At 33.2% G+C, this 24,561-nt stretch overlaps 2 protein-coding genes across 4 annotated transcripts in view; both read left to right on the forward strand.

Moving 5' to 3' along the window:
• Positions 1-8,584: 8,584 nt before the first annotated feature.
• The window catches only part of LOC145321531 (uncharacterized), a 63,728-nt gene continuing 47,751 nt past the window's right edge, over positions 8,585-24,561 (forward strand). Inside the window, exons 1-4 of one of the 3 annotated variants that reach the window (XM_080162938.1) lie at positions 8,585-8,757; positions 9,509-10,378; positions 10,882-10,960; positions 11,267-12,854. In XM_080162938.1, coding sequence (XP_080019064.1) covers positions 11,292-12,173 — 882 coding nt within the window. In that variant the 5' untranslated portion in view covers positions 8,585-8,757; positions 9,509-10,378; positions 10,882-10,960; positions 11,267-11,291 and the 3' untranslated portion in view covers positions 12,174-12,854. Of the gene's footprint in view, positions 8,758-9,508; positions 10,379-10,881; positions 10,961-11,266; positions 12,855-24,561 lie in introns of those variants that run through there. The other 2 variants (XM_080162937.1, XM_080162939.1) reach the window with 2 other exon arrangements.
• On the forward strand, positions 17,155-19,199 carry LOC145321525 (uncharacterized). Its single transcript, XM_080162930.1, has 2 exons — positions 17,155-18,711; positions 18,811-19,199. The coding sequence occupies exon 1, from the start codon at positions 17,155-17,157 to the stop codon at positions 18,709-18,711; it is 1,557 nt and encodes a 518-aa protein (XP_080019056.1). The 3' UTR covers positions 18,811-19,199.

Below are 24,561 nucleotides of genomic sequence, written 5' to 3' on the forward strand. Positions count from 1 at the left end.
TGTTACACGCATCTATGAATAAAGTTCAACCTTCTACTTCTACCAGTTTTGTTGATTGTGGTGAAGCTGATATTAAGCAAGAATTAAAAGAAGAAGAAACTCTTGATGAAGATCCTCTCTCTATCAACATTGAGGCTGAGAATGTAGAAGAAACTATAAAGCAGAAAATAGAAGAAGAAATTGAGGATAAAGATTCTTTTTCTTGTGAACAGAATTCTGATGAGAAAATAATAGACAATATAGACATAGTAGAACATAAAATTGAATATAATTAACTAAATGATAAAATGTCAGAACACGAAAATGAAATTTGATTACATGGAATTATAGAAATATCACAAATAAAAACAGGTATTTGGACACTCTGTAGTTATTAGGTTAGGCAATTAAGGTGATTAGAAATGAAAGATGTCTCTAGAGATGTATTTAGGATAGGGTACCATGGGGTAATTGCGGTATGGGGGTCAATTCCGGTCACCCCTACCAACTTTTTTAAAACCATTTTTTCAACAATGTTCTAAACGTTTGCGAGAGATCTTCAGAAAAGCAAAGTTGTAGTTTATTGCCTATACTTTCATTTCTTACTTTAGTAAGATCACTCCTTCTATGATTTTTTTTGCCCTCAAAAATGGACCTAAAATTTAAAAAAAAAAATTCAAAATAGGCCGTGTTAAACCTAAAATTGTGGAAAAAATGGTAGGTCCTAGCGACCTGAGGGTTTTTGTAAATGAAAACTATGGCCTTCAGTTATCGTTTGCATTTGGAGGCGTTGTTCCAACTTGATTTTTTCATACTTTTTTTTCATTTAAAAAAAGTGGGGATATTCCGGTCACCCAAATTTTTTTTTTTATAACTGTTTGTTTTACTGTATAATACCCTAATGTTTTATTCAGGTGATCTGGAAGCATGAACAACCTAAATGCATGACCTAAGCTTTAATTATTGCCTTGCCTGTTGTGTGATATACATTACTAGTCATTTTACTGCTTGTATTATATCATGATTTGTTGCCTAGGTTTTTCAATTTGTAAAGACATTTAAAAATTTCAGACACATTTTTATAGTAATAGGAAGAGTATATCACCCAAAGAAACGCCTTAAATATTTGCCTGAAGATGTATCAGCTGCATTGGCTCATGTAAGAAGGGGTATGTCTGTTAGAAAGGCCACAAGTAGATTTAAAATTCCGAATGAAACCCTTGCATCTTTTTCATATAAGAGCGTGTTTGCGATTTTTTGCGAAGTTTGGATTTTTTATGTCAAATCGGCTAGGATTGAGCTAGACAGGTATTTAAGGTGTCTATAGAAAGCTCTTTGCATGTCCTAACAAAAACTCTCCAGGATGTGGGTTCTATCTCCAAGATTTAAAGTACTTATTCAAGATTTTGTATTTTTCAAAATTCCTGTTTCATAAAATGTGTTAAAATATTAGAGTTAGAACCCATAACATTTCGAGTTAATTGTCAGGCATGTAATTCTGTATCTTTAGACACCTTAACCACCCTTGTAGGTCAATCCTAGCCAATTTATGACAAGAAAAAATGTATCGAAAACTGCTATCAAAACTGGCAGGATTTTTAAAATTAAAAATTTTTGGGGAAAAAATCATTTTTTAAAGAAATTCCAAGACTGTTAATGCAAAAAAGTTTTAAAATTGGACCAAAAATACCAAAGTTATGGGGAAATATGTCAAACATAGCCAAAAACCTGCTAAAAGGCAGTTTGGCTGCCATTGTTTCTTTTCTAAAAACGCAAGAAATGTAACTTTAATATCTTTAACTGAAAATTTTGGAAAATTGAACCATAAACACCAAAGATATGGGTAAAAATGTGAAAAATATAAAAATAGTCAAAAACCTGCAAAAAGGCAGTCCGACCGCCATTGATGTTTTATAGTTAATTGTCTTCCGTAAGTATGGGAATGTTGTCAAAAAATTTCAGCCTTCTATCTTTTATAGGAGCCGAGAAAATCACGTTTCCCCCAATTCATTAATTACGGACGGACAGACGGACGGACATTTTGAATTATAGAGTAGCTTCGCTACTAATAAAAAGTATGATTTTTTTAAAAAGTTTGCATGAAAAAAAATGATGTTTTTTTTGCGATTCGACCGACTTTTTTAAAATGGGGAAAAAGTGGTCAAAAATTGTCCGATCTGCATGCGACCAGTACCGTTAGAAAGCTTATGACCTCAGCTTTCTACTCATAGTTTAAAATGTTGAAAAAAAATAATTTAAGGGGTTGTACCACCCACCTAAAGTCAAGTTACCGGTATTACCCACGCGCCACCCTTTAGACCGATTTTTGACTGACTTCTAGTTGCGAGATCTTAATAAGACCAAGACAGGCTTCTTCCTTATTGCCATATCATTCATTTGCGATCAAAAAAACCGGAAAAAGTTTTTGGGAAGTATATTTTTTTTGGTTGAAGCAAAAAAGTGACCGGAATAACCCCATGGTACCCTATAAACTTAAGTTATATGTTTTTGTGTTTGCAAAGATCATTTATTTAATATTTATGTTTTTTTTCTGTCTAGATATTTGATTAATTTGTTAGATAAGTAATAAACCCGCAGATATGGCTCAGTGGTTTAACGTCCGCTTATCTGTTGGGGAGGTGTCGGGTTTGAGTCCCCAGACCGCATCAATACTAAAAGATGTAAAAACTAGTACCTACTGCTGCTCTTTCAGGCGTTAGAGATTTGGAGTAAGAGTAGGGGGGGGAAGCCTTAGCCCTAAATTAGGTATGAATGGGTGGTCCTTGGGATGGTACACTAGTGATCGAAAAACTTTGCTCAGTCATAGGTTGACTGAAAAAGTCCCCGAGGACTAGCATTGTGTAGTAGTTAGCTAGTGTGTTAGTGACGTTTGTTAGTTCATCTACTGGGAGTCATCCTTGAATACTAGGTTGACTGAAAAGTCCCTAGGATTTGATGTGACTTCATTGTGTTGTTGTCAAAACAACGCTACGTCCTGTGCCTTGGTTGCATTAAAAAGTCGCAATAATATCGTGACAAAAATCACGAAACCTTAACTCACCATCCATAAGGTTGAAGTGTGAATTACCCTCAAGCCCTAATTAAAGTGTCAAGGGAAATGATGGGAAGGATGCAAACTCGAATTCGCGTCATACCAAAGACGTTAAAAATGGTACCTCCCTGCTCTGTTCGGCACAGGACATCAAAGAGTTTGAGTAGGGGGAATGCCTTGGCCCCAAACAGGCGCAACTCACTACCATGCACAGTTAGGATCTCCAGACAAAGATCGTGCAATCAAAGGGTTGGTTGTCTGCAATGTACTGTACCACGGGTATGAGGTGAAGGACCAAGAGTCTGGCCTTGAGTTGACAAGTTGACTGTTCAGTCCAGGTGCAACTCACCCACACGACATTAACATTAGATAAGTAATATGTACCACAAAAATTAAACTAATAAGAATTATTTTTCAAAGAATTTCCAACTTCCATAAAATCAAATCTTGCATAATCTTTTAATTTTGTTTCCCCTCTCTGCAAATATATTTTAACAGAAATATCTGTTTTTGTAATTTAATATTAGAATCCTTATTATACCTAAAGTCATTATTTTTTGAAGACGACATTCTAACTGAAGTATATAAAAAAATACGTGGCATTGAGTACTGATGTACGTAAGTGAGTTGTTTGATTGATTGGAATGAGTAGCAAATGTTTTCTTTCCTTGTTACTTAAGATTGCAATGAATTAGAGTAAATTATTTAGTGAATTAATTAGTTATATGTTTAGTTACTGTTAACTTTTACCTTTCCTCATTTAATCATTTTGCTCTTTTTAAGTGTAATGTGAGTTGTTTCACTACAACTTTTCAATAATTTGTAAAATTTATAATTTCATTATTTGCTCATTATCAAACTTATGCTGCTTGTAAAATAATAATTATATCTATTATCAGATTTAATATAAAATGAAATAAGACTCCAGATTATAAAACTGTAGTAATTAACAACATGAAAAGAAACAAAACTCTACTAAAGAGTTAAGAAACAAAGTAAGTTAGTTTTTAACAAGTACAAGTATAATTTTGTCCATAACAAACCACAACAGGCCAAAAACATTTAAAAACATGACATCAAAAGTTTATATGTATTGCTAAGATACTATTTTATGTATAAGGTATTTCGTGTGTGTCATGTAAATTGTATATAGCTGGGAGCTTCCACGTGACTATAGATAAATTCAATTCAATTCAAATTCAAATTTATTTACCGTAAGATCCGACAAACCCCTGATCTTGGACAATTATCCTCCATCAGGACAATAGATAATATATATATAATATATTGACAATGTAAAAACAGATAATATTAAATAGTTATTAAGATTTGGTTTATTATATATATTATCACAATGTTTGCAGTTATAAGTGGTGGTTTATTATTTATTTACCATCTAATCATTATATTAAATTGACTATAATAAAGATTTAAAGAATTAAATCATAATTACGTAATAAATAATGATTAATAAGCGGATAAATGCCCTGCCATGCGCTCAGGTGCAGTACGTAGCCCTTGAGGCTGGAGCGCGCACTGAATGACGGTAGTGCACTATTGCTGGCCGATGCGCTAGGCTAATTTGAAATGATTGGGCGCTGTTATTTCAATCAAAAAATAATAAAATCTGCTATTGTGTTTCCGTAGGTTCCCTATACCCCCAGCTTTCTCAGACCCCCTCCGCCAATGGTTGTCTCCCACCGCCGTGACACGCCACTAGATGCATCCTCAAAAAATAAGGTTAATACAATTAAATGGTCCAAGGACCAAAATATAACGTTATCGGTAGAAGGCACAATCATTTCACTGAACGAAAATTCCCAAAATAACAACAAGAATAGGATAGGATTAAGATTTGCGAGGTTAAGAATTAAGAATTGCGAGGTTAAGAATTAATTTTTCCGGAGACTAAAACATAATAGGAATAAATTTTAAGATATTAAGATTAAAGTTAGTTAGGATTAATGTAAAGATAAAGTAAGTACCTAGGATATTAAGATTAAAGTTAGGATCAATGTAAAGATAAAATAAGTACCTAGGAGGGGAAATTCAAGAAGTTAAGATTTACGGAGAATGAGATTCCCGAAGAACTTAATAATAAAGAATAAGAATTTTTAAGAAGGTAGATAGGTACCTAAAAACTTCCACGAAAATCTTTACAAAAATATTAAGAAGTATTTTAGGAGTTTTTATATGCCGGAAAAAAAAGATTTGTTTAAAATTTGATATAAAAAAGTTATTGAAAATGTTTAAGAATGTTTAAAAATGCTAAAGAGAGGTTACAGAGTACATCTAATAATTATTCCTACATAGTGACTGATTACAGACATCTCAATTATAGAGTAGCTTTAAAAATGAAATAATAAGATAAAAAATCAATAATTTCTATTTAACCATTACATTAAATATTGTTTATATTCCAGGTGCAAGAATAATTAAGAATCCATCATGAACAAGTGTCATATCTGTAGCAAGGAATTCTCTAGAAAGAGTAGTTTGACATTACACATGAGGATCCATACAGGAGAGAAGCCATACTCTTGTGATAAATGTAAAAAGACTTTCACACAACGAGGTAATTTAACTGAACATATTAAGATCCATACAGGAGAAAAGCCATATTCCTGTGATACATGTGGAAAGACCTTTACACAACGAGGTAGTTTATCTGAACATAAGAGGATCCATACAGGAGAGAAGCCATACTCTTGTGATACATGTGAAAAAGCTTTCTCACAAAAAAGTGCTTTAACTAGTCATAAGAGGACCCATAGGTCATACTCTTGTGATAAATGTGAGAAAGCTTTTCGTACAAATAGTGATTTAAGAATACATAAAATAATTCATACAGGAGCAATGCTAAATTCCGGTGATAAAGATGAAAAAGCTTTCTCACCACAATTCTGTACAGGAGAAAGGCCATACTCTTGTCTATTATGCCAGAAATCTTATTACTTAAGTTCATCCCTGTCAAGACATAATAGTTCACCTGAACATCTTAGGAAGTTTGAATCTACCAAGAATACAGGTCCAGATCCTGTTTCTACCAGTTTTGTTGATTGTGGTGAAGCTGAAGTAAAATTAGAGATAAAAGAAGAAAAAACTCTTGATGAGGATCCTATATCTATAAAGATAGAGGCTGAGAGTGTGGAAGTAATTATAAAAGAGGAAATAAAGGAGGAAGAAGGAATTGAGAGTGAAGAATTTGTTTAAGTAGATAAACATAAAAATGATTGTTTCTAATTTTAAAGAAAATATCATAATTCTTAATTCTCTGAAAAAAGTTTTGTATAAAAATGTGAAATGTTAGGCACTTAGTACCTTAATTACTTTGTTTCCTCTCTTGTATAAACATAAATCTGCGTTGCTCTAATCCTACTGGGCTACCTTGTACATTTAACTTTTGTTCCCTAATTTATTTTCTTATATTCAATTAATTCGATCTTATTTTTAGAAATGTGTAACTTGTAAAATTATTATTATATATATTTTCAGACTGAATATAAAATGAATTGAGACTCTAAGATTATGAAAAGTAAGAAAACACAAAGAAGGTAAAAGAAAACACGAGATATTTGAGTTTAGCAAAGTAAAGTAAGTTAGATTTCTATATTACAAATATTATGTAGCAGAATCTTTAGAATATTAATATTAAAGATGTACGATGTCTATATGTCCGTCATAAAAGTAAATTAGTTTTCTGTAATAATGTAGTTTGGAATGTTTTTTCTATATTATGTCTTTTAAATAAAATCTAAAGATGGACATTGAATTAAACATCAAAAGTAGATCGGGTAATAATACTATAGTCATGTACATGTGAGTGGATAGAAGAGAAAGTTGGATAATTTAGATGTAAGAGGAGAGTTTTCGGGAATAGTCCCTTTCGTAACATCGCCACATAAGGGGCGATTCGTCGTATTTTTAAAATGGCTTTTTATATTAAATATAGAGTAACTGTTATTCCAAAACCAGTATTTGAAATGATTATTATAATTATAATTTTTGAGGCTTAAGATTATTTTTTACATTTCTACACAAGTATTACATTAAATATCATTTATTTCAGGTGCAAGAACAATTAATAAACTAACATGAACAAGTGTCATATCTGCTGCAAGAAATTCGCTAAAAAGAGTGATTTGACAAGACATGTGAGAATACATACAGGAGAGAAGCCATTCAAATGTGATTTTTGTGAAAAGGCATTTTCAATTAATAGTGACTTGAAAAAGCACAAGAGGATCCATACAGGTGAGAAGCCATTCAAATGTGATTTTTGCGAAAAGGCATTTTCAAACAGTTGTAACTTGAATAAGCACGAGAAGATCCATACAGGTGAAAAGCCATTCAAATGTGATTTTTGCGAAAAGGCATTTCCAAACAGTAGTAACTTGAATAAGCACGAGAGGATCCATAAAGGTGAGAAGCCATACTCTTGTGATATATGTGGAACAGCATTCAGTTCAAGTAGTAATTTAACTCTTCATAAGAGGAACCATACTGGTGAGATGCCATACGCAGCATGTGAAAAATCATACTCTTGCGATTTATTTGAAAAAACATTCTCACAGCTAAACCATTTGACAACACACAAAATGTTTCACATAGGAGAGAAACAATTCTTGTGTAAATTATGCCAAAAATCATTTTGCTCTAATTCAGACTTGTCATTGCACAACAGAACAGCTTCACATCTTGAGATGTTTAACGTATCTATGAATACAGTTTTACCCTCTACTTCTACCAATTTTGTTGATTGTGGTGAAGCTCATGTTAAACTAGAGCTAAAAAAAGAAGACACTTTAGATGAAGATCCTCTCTCTATTAACATGGAGGCTGAGAATGTCGAAGAAACTATAGAACAGGAAATAGGAGAAGAAGAAAGTCAGGATAAAGATTCTCTTTCTTGTGAACAGAATTCTGATGAGAAAATGACAAACAACATTGACATATTCGAACATAAAATTGAATATGATTAACGATATAATGTCAGTTGATTAAAAGAACAATTTTCAATCAATTAAATTGTTGTATATAAAAAGACAATCTATTACTTACATAGATATATTTTTCCTTTGTTACATAAACAAGGATTTTTCTCACTCTATTTAATTTCCTACAGAATTTTGAAATTTTTTTGTCTGTTTATATAATGACATTTGATAAGAAAGATCAATTTTCAGTAAATTAAATTGTTATATATTATTTGCTAGGAACTTTTTTCTACTAAATCTATTTTCTAACAAATTTTTATATTGATTTGATAAGGATTGTAAAGTAATCTCTCTGTGTAAATCTGTAATTCTTGTTTGTTTTCTGTACATTTTGTTTTATTTCTTGATTATTTTTTATATTTTCAGAACAGGAAATTTGATTATATCACAAATTAAAACAGGTCTTTGGACACTCTTTAGTTATTGGGTTAGGAATTGAATTGAGGCCATAGTTTATTGAGTAGAGAAAAGACTTTCTATTGGGATGTATTTTGAATTTAAAGATGTAAATTCACAACATGCATTTTAACTTTCATTCAACAATGATTTCAGACAATGCCTAGGCTTCGAAAATGTGCGGTCTTTGGATGTGGAAAGACTACAGGAGATGGTGTAATATTACATAACTTTCCTGCTAATTACACATACAGGTGGATAGAGGCTGTGGATAGAGGACCAGAGTGGAAACCTAACACTAATTCATTTCTATGTAGTGACCATTTCTCATGGGTAATTATTTTAAAAGCAAAGCTTTTTTTGTAATTAGAGTTGGTCCATCCGTAATGGATAGCTGTTTTTGTCAATTTATACATGTTAGAATTGTCCTATTTTTTCAAACTTTACATAGTGATTCTTATAACAGTTAAGTTCGTACTTCCATGTTGATTTTTAACTCTTTTACCACTTTTTTATGATATTACAATTCTATCACTATATTTAAATTGAAATGCATTTTGTGAAACTCCCCCTTTTTAATGCATATGGAACTGTGAAGAAACGGCGGCGGAACCGACGCTCTCGCCAAAAACCGCCGTTTCCCGCCGAATTTGTTTTTTTTGCCTTTATTCGCCAAATTAGACCATTTTCAATCATCTGAGATACAAAAAAAAAATATACAAATTTCCCTTATATTTTCACATGACACTTTCAAACATGTTAATATTAAAATAAATTGTAAGTGTCAAATATTACGTGTCAAGTGAAAGTATATGGGAAATTTGTATGAAAAAAAAAGTTTCTCTCAGATGATTGAAAATTGTGAAAAAAGGCAGAAAAAAATTCGGCGGGAAATGGCAACAGCCATGCCAAATCTCTGAGTTGTAACTTTTTATTTAACTGATTTTCTTTGACTTTTAGTTTTGGTTTCAAAAAGTGTCACTTCCGCCTCCCCCCTTACTGTTAAATTGCCTTTTAAACAAATTACTCAATTGTATAACATATGCTATATCTAGATATTTTTAAAAGTGTTGCGTCATTTCAGGCCATGGAGTTATTTTTGATTTAGGCATCTGTAGAGAATCAAACCTATGGTGGTAAACAACTTTGTGTTGGAAGCGAACCTGTGGCAGTTTTTGCCACTACTACCCAGATTGAAATCGTGCCACATACATGTGAGAAGCCATTCAAATGTGATTTTTGTGAAAAGGCATTTTCAGTTAGTAGTTCCTTAACAAAACACAAAAGAATCCATACAGGTGAAAAACCATACTCTTGTGATACATGTGAAAAGGCTTTCCGTTCAAAGGGTGAATTAACTCAACATAAGAGGACCCACAAATGGGTTAAACCATACTCTTGTGATACATGTAAAAAAGGTTTTCGTACAACTAGTTCGTTAATTGTCAAGCATAGAAGTCAAACAGGAAAGAAGATATACACTTGTTTTACATGTGAAAAGATGTTACAACAAAATGATTTAAACCATAAATTAAGTTGGAATATAGTCACGCCTTCTGCTTCTACCAGTTTTGTTGATTGTGGTGAAGCTGATATTAAACTTGAGATAAAAGAAGAAGAAAGGCTTGATGAGGATCCTATCTTTATAAACATGGAGGCTGAGAGTGTGGAAGTAATTATAAAAGAGGAAATAAAGGAAGAAGAAGGAATTGAGAGTGAAGAATTTGTTTAAGTGGACAGAAATAAAAATGTTTTATAAATGAATGAACCAAAATTTCGAATTTGTTGTAATTATTCATTCAATTAATTTGATCTTATTATTAGAATTGTGTTACTTGTAAAATTATTATTATATTTATTTTCAGACTGAATATAAAATGAGTTGAGACAACTTAATAAAAATAAAGAAAAAGACAAAGAAAAAATACTAGCAATTTGAGTTTAGCAAAGTAAAGTAAGTAATGTTTCTATATAACAAATATTATGTTAGAATCTTGAGAATCTTGAGAATTAATGATGTAGGATGTCTGTCTGTCTGTAATAAAAGTGAATGAGTTTTCTATAGTAAAAATATTATTTTATATCATAATATTTAAGAGGAAGGAAAGTGCCATAATGAAATATGTAGTGTCTACTTAGTTGAGGTATGTGAAAAAAGTTTTCATTAAAAAATCAGCTCAATGTCTTAGCCTTATGTATTAGCTATCGCAAAAATATGTTTTTACTTTTTAAGAAATTTTGAAAGAAAATTAACTTTTATTAGACAGTTTTGAAGATACACATAAAAATGGTTAATTTGTGATTTTTAAGTTTCCCATTTTATAAAGATGATTGCAAGCATAAATGACAAGAATATTATTTTACATTGGTATTTCATATATGGCACCACTTATATTTAGTTATATCTCATTATTAGACTTCTGCTACATATGATATAATAATTTTTTTTATAATCAGACAAAAAAAAATAATATTTGAAACTGAAGTCAACATAAAGAGAAACAAACCACGCATAGTCTCAGTTCAGAAAATTAAAGTAAGTTAGTTTTTAACAAGTACAAAGATAATTTTGTCCATACCATTAAATAAAACAGCACATCATATTTGAAATACTTTTACTTACATATCTATGAACACACCCTACATATATAATGTAGCGATACTAGTTAAGATATGGATGTAAGGGGAGAGTTTCATAAAGTAAATATTGACAGACCTACGGAAACAACCTTCAATAAAGAGAAGCGGTAATGATATAGTCATACAATTACAAAAAAATAATCAAAGTGTAATTATTAATCCAATTATAAAATTGTATTACATTAAATATTATTTATTCCAGGTGCAAGAACAATTAATAATCCATCATGAACAAGTGTCATATCTGTAGCAAGGAATTCTCTACAAAAAGCAATTTAACAGCACATAAGAGAATTCATACAGGAGAGAAGCTTTTCAAATGTGATACATGTGATAAAGCTTTCCTAACAAGTAATATTTTAACTGTCCACAAGAGGATCCATACAGGAGAGAAGCCATACTCTTGTGATATATGTGAAAAGTCTTTCTCGCGACAAGATGCAGTAGCTGAACATAAGAGGATCCATACAGGAGAAAAACCATATTCATGTGATATATGTGAGAAAGAATTCCGTATAAATGGTGATTTTACTGTTCATAAGATGACCCACACAGGTGAGAAACCTTTCTCTTGTTATATATGTGAAAAAGCTTTCCGTACAAATTCTCAATTAAATGTCCATAAAAGGATCCATATAGGAGAGAAACCATTCTCTTGTGGTACCTGTAATAAGGCTTTCTCACAACAAAGTGCATTAGCTGAACATAAGAGGATTCATACTGGAGAGAAGCCATACTCTTGTGATACCTGTAATAAGGCTTTCTCAAAACATAGCAACTTAATTGTACATAAGAGGATCCACACAGGTGAGAAACCATACTCTTGTGAATTATGTCAGAAATCTTATAATTTAAGTTCAGACCTGACAAGACATAAAAAATCAGCTGGACATCTCAAAAAGGTAGAATCTGCTAAGAAAACAGTTCCACCAACAGCTTCTACCAGTTTTGTTGATTGTGGTGAATCTGGTGTAAAACTAGAGATAAAAGAAGAAGAAACTCTTGATGAGGATCCTATATCTATAAAGATGGAGGCTGAGAGTGTGGAAGTAATTATAAAAGAGGAAATAAAGGAGAAAGAAGGAATTGAGAGTGAAGAATCTTTTTAAGTAGATACAAAAAAATGTTTGTTAAATGAATGAACTTAAATTGCGAATTTGTTGTCTTTTAGCAAGAGCTGTACTATGTTTGTATTTAAGATTTAAAGTAATGTGTAAATAATAATGCTTTTCCAAAATCAATTCTAAAAAAAAAATCATGATACTTTGAAAAAATGTTATTTATAATTATATACATTTTAAATAGGTGGTTTTACATATATTTATTGTCTGTCTGTCCATAGAAAAAAAGACTTCTTTTACGACTGAAATGATTCAGTTCTCTTTTGAAGGAATCTTTATAAAAGACTAGGTATGTTTTTTGTTGGAATGTAGTTGGAACTTATCAAATATAAGAATTGTTTATGTATTGTCTATGTTGTCTATGAATTAACCTAGTTTGGGAATTTGTTGTAAATGTATTTTATCTAAAGGTATTGGGAAGTTTTCATCCTATATAGAATCATTCCATTGTAATTTTGTTTTAAATTAGAGAAGGGTATTTTTATCTCAGGGGTGTGGTGGGGTTTTCCACCCTATTCTAATAGTTTGAGGAATATTAATTAATATAATATTGTAAAAAATTATTATATTTCAACTAAATCATGTAAATACTGTTTCTATTAATACATTATTTCTGTCCTTATCTCAATATCGTAGAACATAAATTATTAATTTTATGAACAATTGGTTTTCTTATAATTTAAGAATCAGTATCATGTATATCATATGTTTATAATGTTTTTTTTACTTTTTATTATTGAATTTAAATTATTTAAATACCTATATGAGTTCTTGTATTTTATAATGCTCTTGTACAATTTCTGTAAAATCTAACTTTGTGTGAAGATTAATATGTAACAGACCAAAACCTATGTTTTATCTAGGTATGTTTTACCAGTGCTCACAGACCAAGTATTAAACTGGATGTCTAATCTACACAAGAAGAAGAGGCCGACTTTAAATGACCAAGGGAGGACTCTTCTGCTAATCACAAGCATCCAGTGATCCTAGACCAAGAATAGTATTTTATCTTATTTTAATATAAAAATATATTCATGTGTATTTTATCTTGTCTATTTGATATTATCATTTTTATGTACCTATGAAGCTTTTATACATTCCAGAAATAGTTTAGTTTATTCTGGGGTTTTACTTTATCCAACATTAAGTCATAGACCAAACATTTGTGAATTTTACAGAAATACAAGATGCTGTCGTCTACCTGGATAAATGGTTACACATGTTTGTTTTGTGGTGAGTCACGCTACTTTTATTGACTTTCACAATGGTAGCATTGGCAAAACCGATCTACGACTCTGTGTAATTATAAATCTAGCTTAGGCTCAGTAAATTTTTTTCGGACAGCTTCACGAAAAATTGTGTCAAAACAAAAGACGTTAAAAACACGAAGTCAGGTGTTTTAAACCCCAGAATTGCTAAAAATGGGCGATAAAAACGGAAACCCTGGGAGGGTAATTTCAAGTGGCGATGATGAAATGGACGGCGCCATTGGCGGCGCAATTGGCGGGGGTGGTGCAAATCATAACCCTGGTGTTAATAATGGGCCAGAAAAGGAACAAAATCCGGGCGTAATGGATAATAGACCAAGTTTGGCTCAAAATAATAACAGACCAAATATTACTGATGAAAGTAATAATTCGGAGGGCGTGCGAGAGCGTGGCGTTACGGATAGTACAAATAACAGACCAAATGTGGGGGGCGGTCCCACAGGTGGCTATATGGAGGATGTAAATAATAGACCAAGGATAGGTGGCGGTCCCACAGGTAGATATATGGATGATTTAAATAATAGACCAAGAGTGGGGGGCGGTCCCACAGGTGGTTTAATCAATTATACTGATGATTTAAATACTAGACCAAGGTTAGAAGATATTAATTCTGGAGGTAGACAAAGAATAAATGGTGTTTTCTATGATGAATTTAATAATAGACCAAGAAACAATGATTTATTTAGCGAAACGAACAAGGACAACAACGTCAATAATAGCGCAAATCAATACAACAATAATAGAGAGAGATTTGAAGAATATGACAGACAATATAACAGACCAAGTAATGCATACTATAGACCAAGTGAAACACAGTATGACAGATATAGTAACAAGGATGGCAACTTCTTTAGTAGCGTTTCAAACAACGACAGATATGATAGAGAGGGCACGCATGGAGGTGCTAGACCTAAAACTTCTGATGACCATAATAGACCAAGACTAAGCATTTTTGAGGATAATCCCCGACAATTAAGATATATATTCGAAGATAATCCTAGACAAAGACAAGGATTTTTTGAAGACAGCAGACAGAGGACCTATGATAGACCAGACCCATACAGAGAGCAAAGATATGATTATGGAAGAAACACGATACCAATTCCACCTTTAGATGAATATAGAGAGTTTAATACATGGTACGAATGCATTAAAGCCTGGAGTGCTTCCACGGACCTTCCATTACACAAACAAGGCTTTGCGCTAGCGAATGACATTCCAAAACACTCTCAAAAGTATGGAAACCATTTAAAAGACGATCTCTTTAGAGCGATCCCGGCAACGCAGTGGAAAGAAGGAAAGTGGGAGAAAGGAAAAATTCTTAGTCATGGAGGGAAGGTAGGAGGAAGGAACGCTGGTTGGTTCAATATTGAGCTTGATAATGGAGAAGTGTTCCATGATGAGGTATCAAAGCGGGATATCAAGTATGAATCCAATAATGATCAAATGGAAGCTGAAGATGTTGAAGTTATGACTGTAATAAAGCTAGATAACGGCAGAAATCTTGAAATATCTGACATTGAACAAAGAAAAGTAAGAATAGAAAAGGAGGAAGAGACTGCATATCTAATGATATGTGAAGAGATACTAGCTGTAATGGTTCCAGCTGAACAAAGGAACTCACCAGAATGCCTACAAGCAAAATATGATGAGCTCAATAAGCTAAAGGCCTTCAACACTTATGAAATAGTAGATGATATAGGTCAAGACAGAATAACTACTACCTGGGTTCTTACTGAAAAAGGAACAGAAAAGAGAGCCAGACTAACGGCTAGAGGCTTTCAGGAAGAGACAGACTTTCCTACAGACAGTCCAACAGTTCAAAAACAGTCAATCAGACTGATATCAACTTTGGCAGCAACAGAAGGATGGGCAATATACACAACTGACATATCATCAGCTTTCCTACAAGGAAGCCAGATGGATAGAGAAGTTTTTGTAAAACCTCCAAAGGAGGCCAATATGCAAGGTAAACTACTCAAACTGAACAAATGCCTATATGGGCTGAAAGATGCCAGCCGCAAATGGTATATGAGAGTACAGGATAAGCTCAAGGAATTAGGTTTCAAAAAGTCACCTCTAGATAAAGGACTTTTTTACATGATCAAAGATGACAAGCTCATTGGTATAGTTGGCATACATGTAGATGACTTTTTTTATGCTGGCACAAAAGAATTCATTGACAAAATCATGCCTGAAGTGCTAGGAATATTCAAAGTTGGAAAACAGGAGACTAAGCAATTCATGTACACTGGTTTTCTATTTAAGCAGGACAAGGAAGGAATCACAATAGACCAAGATAAATATGTGGATGATGCCAATATTCCCAAGGTTGATACAAAACTGATCAAGGACAAAGCTAGAGAGATGAATCAGGATGAGCTGACAATACTCAGACAAATAACTGGAATCCTAAATTGGACAGTCAGAGCAACACGACCTGACCTAGCATTTGATTGTGTTGATTTGTCAACAAACTTCAAAGGAGGTAAAGTTGAGAAACTTAAAGAAGCCCAAAGTTGTTTTCAGAGAATGAAAAAGAACAAAGTGACAATTAGAATCCCGTGCCTTGATAACCTAGAAGACTGCCAAATATGGGTATACACAGATGCGGCTTACCGCAATCTCAACAACAATACTGACAGCTGTGGTGGATATGTCATTTTCATGGTTAACATCAAAAATGGAAAGGCAGCTGTAATAGAATGGAAAGCAAATAAACTAAAGAGGAAAGTACACAGCACTCTTGGCGCTGAAACTCAAGTTTTGTCATTAGGCTTAGATGCAGCTCTAGGTGTAAAGACCCAGATCAAGACGATTACAAACGGCAAGATTGATCTAAAAGTAAGAGCCATTACTGACAATAAGTCAGCTAGGGACGCAGTATATTCAGAATCTGAAGTGCAAGAAAGGATGCTAAGAGCGGACATCGCTATTATTAAAGAAATGATTGAGGAGAAGAGAATCTTGGAAGTCCGGTGGATAAAAGGTCAAGATATGCTAGCAGATATCTTGACCAAGAAAGGAGTCAAGAAGGAACCGCTGTTGGATGTGATTCAAAATGGAAGGATGTCAAAGAACACCATGGACATCATTCTAAACTAAAACGAATATTCAGAAAAACACAATGTATATAAACGAATTGTAAATAAACGAATACCTTTATTGTAAAAATTTATAGGTACCAATACAATATAAGATTTGGCAACACTTTCGAAGAGAAAAGCGTAAAAACACAGATCCCGGTAAAACAAATGCGCGGCATTGCACCCAAAGTTGAAATTATTGGGATCGGCCCGTGAGAAAGCAACGCACAAAAGGCAGATCTCGGAAAAACAAATACGCGGCATTGCATCAAAATCAAAGTTTTCACCTACACAGGCGCGACGCCATTAGAACGAACGCGTGAAATTTCAAGAAAACAGTGAAAAGCTAATGTTTCATAGAAATAAACAGTGAAAAACAAATTTTTAAAGCATAATATAGTATAAAATTCAAACAAATTGCCTGCGTGTTCTGTTTTATTGTCGCATTTTTCAATTTTTTCCGTCAGAACGAAGTTTTTTATCCTGATTGAAGCCCAAAATTTTTTTTTTTATTACATCCAGCACGAAACAAGAATATTTTAACCGTATATAACATTTTCTATCAAATTATGTTTTTTGGAAAAAATCCCAGCTTGTCTACGAAAAATTCATGTCATGTCAAACAAACTTCAAACAAATTTTCTCCTTCCATTAGTACTCATCATTGTTGTTTATTTTTCAGATAATAGACAGAATTTTTATCAAGCTTGCCCAAAAATGCCGCCAAAGGACTACATCTTTGCTAGCTATATGATGCCCCAAAGAATTTGGGATGAAACCATGACCCGTGCCAAGTGGATATCCCTTAAGAACTATGATATTCGTACATGTACTGATACAATCCTGGATGCCGTTAATGACCAAAGCGAAAGCAAAAATATCATCATCCTAGCTTATCAGAAATGGGCAGGGGCATTAGAGAACAAGAAACTCACAAAGTACATGGAAGAGATTGTTGACGCTGTTAAGAAGCAGGAGAAAAATAAGGTCATCTTTGGGAGTGCCATGTTCATTCCAAATAGTTCTGTTGTATGGAAGAAGGTGGGAGATTTGAATGAAAGCATCAGATGGTACAATGAGAAGATGGGCATGCCGCCTCTCAACATGCACAAAATGGGTATGTGCTGGGTATCTGAGTCTGACAAGACCCTGAGGGTGAGGGGAACTTCTTTTGTAGAGTTCCAACTCGGCTTGGGTTTGGGAATAAACCCAAGCTACGAGTGTCTGGTGAAGATCAAAAACCACATACTTATTGCCCTGGACAATACCTTCTATGGGAATGCAAGCAAGCGTAAATCGAGCTCAGTGAGGGTAAGAGTTCCCCCTCCTCTTATCGAAACTGAGGGATATAGGTTTAACGAGTATCACCGCCAGGAGCTTGAAGACCGTAACTTGGGAGGAAGGCCAAGATCAACAGGAGGATACAGGAGGTCCAAGTTGACATGGAGTCAGAGAAGACCGGAAGGCTGGCATTCTTGGGATATTTACAAAACTGCCCCGTGGACAAAGGAGGAGAGGGAGAGAGTTTTGGAAGAGTATTTAGATGAGCTCCATCAATCTTCAGAACGACCTACATGGGGAGAACAGGTCAAGGAGGAGGTGAAGGAGGACGTAGAGGAAGAGGCCGTGGCTGATTTGATTGTTTTCTCTGAAGATGAGGGTTTTGAACAAGGAGAGATGGAGGACAGAGAGGTGGAAGTTTTGACAAAGAAACTGACACTTGGAGACAGCGAGGAGAGAGAGAGAGAGGATGAGGACGAAAAAGAGGTGGAAGAAAAGGATGAAGAAGATTGTAATGAGAGTGAGCTTGAGGCTATAGAGGCAGCGGATATAGAGAACAGTCACGAGAGGTACAATAGGATTAATGAAGAGCTGGTCCTGCAATATAGGAAAGAACTATCATCCAAGAACGTTCAACTGTCCAAGGAGAAAACAGCCACTAAGCAATGGAAGGGAATGGCCAACAAGGTTGAGGAGGAGAAGCATGCGATGGTTAAAGATCTTGAATACTACAAGCGTAGGGTGGAGGTGTTGGAGTCACAAGTTGAGAGGATTAACAACGAATACTACTTCCTCAAGGGTCTCTATGAACACGGGGGAAGGAAGAGAGAGTTGAAGCCCACTGGCAGGCAGTATGCAAAGTCTGGAGATTTCGTTGTCAAGAAAGATTAGGTAATAGACCAAGGATCACACAAAAAGTTTAAGAATTAAACAGTTTATAATTAATGTGAAGATTAATATGTAACAGACCAAAACCTATGTTTTATCTAGGTATGTTTTACCAGTGCTCACAGACCAAGTATTAAACTGGATGTCTAATCTACACAAGAAGAAGAGGCCGACTTTAAATGACCAAGGGAGGACTCTTCTGCTAATCACAAGCATCCAGTGATCCTAGACCAAGAATAGTATTTTATCTTATTTTAATATAAAAATATATTCATGTGTATTTTATCTTGTCTATTTGATATTATCATTTTTATGTACCTATGAAGCTTTTATACATTCCAGAAATAGTTTAGTTTATTCTGGGGTTTTACTTTATCCAACATTAAGTCATAGACCAAACATTTGTGAATTTTACAGAAATACAAGATGCTGTCGTCTACCTGGATAAATGGTTACACATGTTTGTTTTGTGGTGAGTCACGCTACTTTTATTGACTTTCACACTTTGTGTCAACTTTATTTTACTATTTTGATTCTTCTATTGAATGGGGAACATTATATATTCATCTTATTGTGTCTTACATTATTCTTATTATTTTTCAGATAAAAAAATGAACTGAAAAAGTAGAATTCTTGTAATCTTCATTGAACCAATAAGTCCCTAGGATAAAAAAGGTGACTAAGATTTTATTTTGAAAACTGTATACTCATAAATTTTTATTTATTTTGCAAAAAAAAACATCCCAAAATGATAACCAGTCATTCAATGAAGAAATTGAGTGTTCATTGCCAAAGTAATAAAGAATATATGTCTTTCTGTTAAGATCAAATTTTGCGTAATTTGGCCAATATGAATTGCTAGGATAAAAGCATATGAAAACTAAGAGAGGGATAGGTTTTTGGTAAAATCCGTAAAGGTGTGTGTTTTAAGGCTTGAAAATAGTAGTAGAACGGTAATATTCACTAAATATGTGTATTTCTTATTGAAAAGAACTATAGACAAATTTTTTTAAAACAAAGTAAACATAAATTTTTATTGTTCTACCATTGATTTTAACTTATAACACATAACCTTTACGGATTTTACCAGAAACCTACCCCTCTCTTTTATTGAAAAACTCGAAAAGTTGGCGCCCTCCCCATCCCTCCCCCAAATCCAAATTTGTATAGGCATGAGGTTTGTGTTTCTGTAAATGTAAACTTCATATTTATAAAATTAAACTTTTTTATTTCCAGGTGCAAGAACAATAAAGAATCCATCATGAACAAGTGTCATATCTGCTGCAAGGAATTATCTACAAAAAGTAGTCTAACAGTACACATGAGAAATCATACAGGAGAGAAGCCATTCAAATGTGATACGTGTGGTAGCGCATTTTTAGACAGAATTGACTTATCTAAGCACAAGAGGATCCATACAGGAGTGAAGCCATACTCTTGTGATACATGTGAAAAAGCTTTCTGTACGAATCCTCAGCTAGGACTTCATAAAAGGATCCATCAGATAAAAAGCTATACTCTTGTAACACATGTGAAAAAACTTTCTCGCAACTAAGTGAATTAAATCGTCACAAGAGGATCCATACAGGTGAAAAACCATTCAAAAGTGATACATGCGAAAAATCTTTCCGTACAAATGGTGACTTAACTGTTCATAAGAGAATCCATACAGGAGATAGACCATACTCTTGTGAGGATCCTTTCGTCATAAAGATGGAGGCTGAGAGTGTGGAAGTAATTATAAAAGAGAAAGAAGGAATTGAGAGTGAAGAATTTGTTTAAGTAAATAAAAATAAAAATGTTTAATAAATGAGTTAACCTAAATTGCGAATTTGTTGTAAATGTCTTTTAGCAAGTGCTTTGTTAAATATTTATTTTTGTATTTAAGATTGGATAAATGTGTAAAGGGGTAGATGCACAAATGCATTTTTGCTTGAATTTAATGAACCACATATTTTTCCTGTTTAATGGTTTTAACTATCTTTATAGGGCATATATTTTAAAAATTTCAATTTTCTACCACTAGTTTTGAAAAAAATTAAGACTGAAATAGTGTTTTTACATACACAAATTAGACATATTTGGAAGTAACTCAAAACTGCCGGGTAATTTATTTTTATTTCAAATATCTTCAAATTTAACCACTATATAACTCATATTCTACAAAAGCATGTAGCGGTTTACTTCTATAAGTACCCCCAACTCTTTAATGCACTTCATGCAACTTTCCCTTATATTACTTTTCTAAAAATGATTTTAAGCACAAAATCATGATACTGAAAATAAAATGTTATAGGCACCTATAGATTTTAAAAATGTTTAAATAAGTATTTAGTATCTTATACTTTGTTTCCTATATTGTTTATTGTTTGAATATAAATCTGCGTTGCTCTAACCCTGTTAGGCTAACTTGTACATACCCTATTTACTCTAACCTTAGCTTTAGGAATACTTGATTCAAAATTAATACAAAATAATTAGTATCATATACACTTTGTTTCCTTTATTGTTTAAACATAAATCTGTGTTGCCCTAATTCTGTGGGACTACCTTATCCCAATTCATTTTAACCTAACCTAAGTTTGCAGAATACTAAATAATACAAAATTGTAAAAAATAATTATATTTTAACTAAATTATGTAACTTTTGTTCCCTAATTTATTTTCTGATATTTGATTAATTAGATCTCTCTAATTAGATTATTAGAATTGTGTTACATGTAAAATCATTAGGTACCTATTATATTTATTTTCAGACTGAATATAAAATGAATTGAGACTGATTTAATAAAAAGAAAGAAAAAGACAAGGAAAAAAATAGTAATTTGATTTTAGCAAAGTAAAGTAAGTTAGATTTCTATATTACAAATATTATTGTTTATTGTTATTTTACTCTTAAGAACCCAAGTAGGGTCATAGTAAGAGGTCTGAATATCTAGGCCAAAGTCTGAATATGACTATCAAGTCTTTTTTTGAATGTAGATAAAGTCACGGCCTTTTTCACATGAACAGGAAGATCATTTAGAATTTAGCTGCTCTAACACTGAATACATTTCTGGATAGTTCTGTTCTTTTCACTGGAATTTGAAAGCTTATCACTCCATGGTCAGAATTTATGGCTCTTGTATTTGGTCTATTTTCGTTCACTATCTGAAACCATGTCCTTGCTTCTACAGAGTCAATGTCATTTAAAATTTTAAATAATTGAATCAAATCTGCTCTGTACCTCCTTTTCTCAAGTGTAGGTAGATTAAGTTCTTTTAATTTCTCCTCGTATGTTTTACCTTTCAGTCCAGATATCATACCAACTGCTTTTTGCTGAACTTTTTCAAGTGTAGTAATATCTCCAACTTGCCATGGTGACCATACTGGTGTAGCAAATTCTAAGTGAACTCGGACATATCTTTTATATAAGTTTAAAAATACATGTCTGCCACGATAGTGGAAGGATCTGGATATCTGGAACAGGACTCCTCTGGCAATTCTGGCAGCTTCTTTACAGTAAAGGCCTGGTTTCAGGGATTCATTAAATGTAACTCCAATATCTTTTTCACGATCAACAACACTTAAGATTTCTCCCTTCATAGTGTAGGTAAAATTATTGTTTCTGGAACCTAAGTGCATAACTTTGCATTTAGAAACATTAAATTCCATTCCCCATTTATCTTCCCATTTAGTTAAAGAATCAAGCTGAGACTGTAGAATTTCTTTGTCGTTCTGGCTAATAACAGTATGGCCAAGCTTAGTGTCATCAGCAAATTTGCTGAGAATGTTAATCAGCGGGGCAAAGTCATCTAGGTCATCAATAAATATCAGGAACAGTAATGGGCCCAAGACACTTCCTTGTGGGACGCCAGACAGAACAGCCAGCCAAGATGAAAATTTTCCATTTAAAACAACTCTCTGTTTTCTATTGGTCAACCAGCTTTTTATCCAATTAAAAATGTTGCCTGATATTCCTTTGGCTTTTACCTTGGCCAGAAGCTTGGAAACGGGGACTTTGTGAAAAGCTTTGGCAAAGTCAAGATACACTACATCAACAGGTTCTAGATTTTCTTGGCTGTTTATGAGTTGTTCTAAAAATTCAAGAAGATTTGTTGTACAGGAACGGCCTTTAAGAAAGCCATGTTGTGTCTTTCTCAACAGATTATTTCCTTGAATATGTTTCACTATACAATCTTTGATAAAAGATTCTAGAACTTTGCAACAAATGCACGTTAAGGAAACAGGTCTGTAATGCTCAGGCTTACATTTTGATCCTTTTTTGTAGATGGGAGTAACATTTCCAAGTAACCAATCTTCTGGAACTATTGAGCTACGAATTGATTTGTTGAAGATGATGGCTAGTGGACCAGCTAGAAAAGAAGAAAATCTTTTAAGAATTAAACTTGGAATACAGTCAGGGCCACGTGAAGGAGAATCTTTCAGTTTCTTTAGCTTCTCTTCAACCATGTGTTTAGTTATAAACAGTAATTTCAGTTCATCTTTAAAGTTTTGAGGAGGAAGGTGGGGAATAGTTTTGTCGTGATGTTGAGTAAAAATGCTAGAAAAATAGTCATTCAATATTGTGGCCATGGAACTGCTGTCGGAAATAACATTACCATTAACTTTGAGAGGACCAACTTTGTTTTAGATTTGATGTAAGCATTAAAAGGCTTTTTATTTGAATCCTGGGACAATTTTTTTTCAAAGTTTCTTTTAGATCTTCTAACGGCATTTTTGCATTGTTTTTCTACTTTTCTGTAAATTCTTAAATTTTCATCACTTCTGTCTTTACAATAAATTGCAAATCTACGTCTTTTTTGGTGGCACAATCTTATCACATGTTTGTTTATCCAAACTGGTCTAGATTTAAGGTTTCTTTTTTGCTTTGGAACAAACTTTTCAATACCATCACATATTGAGTTTTTGAAAACATTCCAGCCTTCATTGCAGTCTAAATTTTTAATTTTGTTTTCAAGATCCAGATTTTCAAGATAATAAGCAAAACCATTTGTGTTCATTTTATAAAAATTTGGTATTATATCACAGGTTTCGAGTGGAGGAGAATCACATAGGATGTCTATACTCAGTATACAATGGTCACTATTAGCAAGATTTCCAATATTTTCGATATTTGCTATTCTGTCTGGGCAGTTAGTAAACACTAAGTCTAATATGTTACCTTTGTTGTGTGTTGGGAAATCAACAAGTTGATAGAAAGCTTTGTCAATCACTGTATCCCAAAAAGTTTTATGCTTGTTACTGCTGGATAACAACTTCCAATCTACGTCTGGCATATTAAAGTCACCAACAATAAAGTTTGTCACATTGTCGTCAAAATTGTTAAAAAGTTCACATAGCTTTTCATTATTATCACTGTTAGAATTTGGAGATCTGTACACTAGAGTAAAAATAGAGTCAATAGTATTGTCACAATCTAAAAGTTTGAAACTGGCAAACTGGTTAAATTCAGAATTATTGTCACAGGGTAAAATAGTTAGTCCATGTCTAACATAAATAATAAGGCCTCCACCAATTCCATTTTGCGTGTCATGTCTATCAACACGAAGATTAGGATCAAAATAATAGTCTTTAAGTCTGAGCATAGCATCTTGAATATCACTATTACACCAGGTTTCTGTAATAAGAATTAGGAAAGGGGCGTCGTAGCTCAGTGGTAACGCACTGAGTTACGGTGATGAGAGTTCAAGTTCTAGTCCCCATGTGGCAACTCGAATTTCTCAGTTGAATATATTCACACAACTTCCCCTGGTTGTGTAAGAAGGGGATTATTGAGTAAATTTGGATACTTAATAGTCAAGTACATAATATCAGTACTACCCTTATCCCAAGCTCCTCGGCGGAGAGCGT

Source organism: Acartia tonsa, chromosome 6, assembly GCF_053477335.1.
Source record: "Acartia tonsa isolate MP-2025a chromosome 6, ASM5347733v1, whole genome shotgun sequence".
NCBI lineage: Eukaryota > Metazoa > Arthropoda > Copepoda > Calanoida > Acartiidae > Acartia > Acartia tonsa.

What these genes read in the sequence shown, in the direction of transcription:
- LOC145321525 (XM_080162930.1), top strand. Translation starts at nt 17,155, where the DNA reads ATGTCAAACAAACTTCAAACAAATTTTCTCCTTCCATTAGTACTCATC.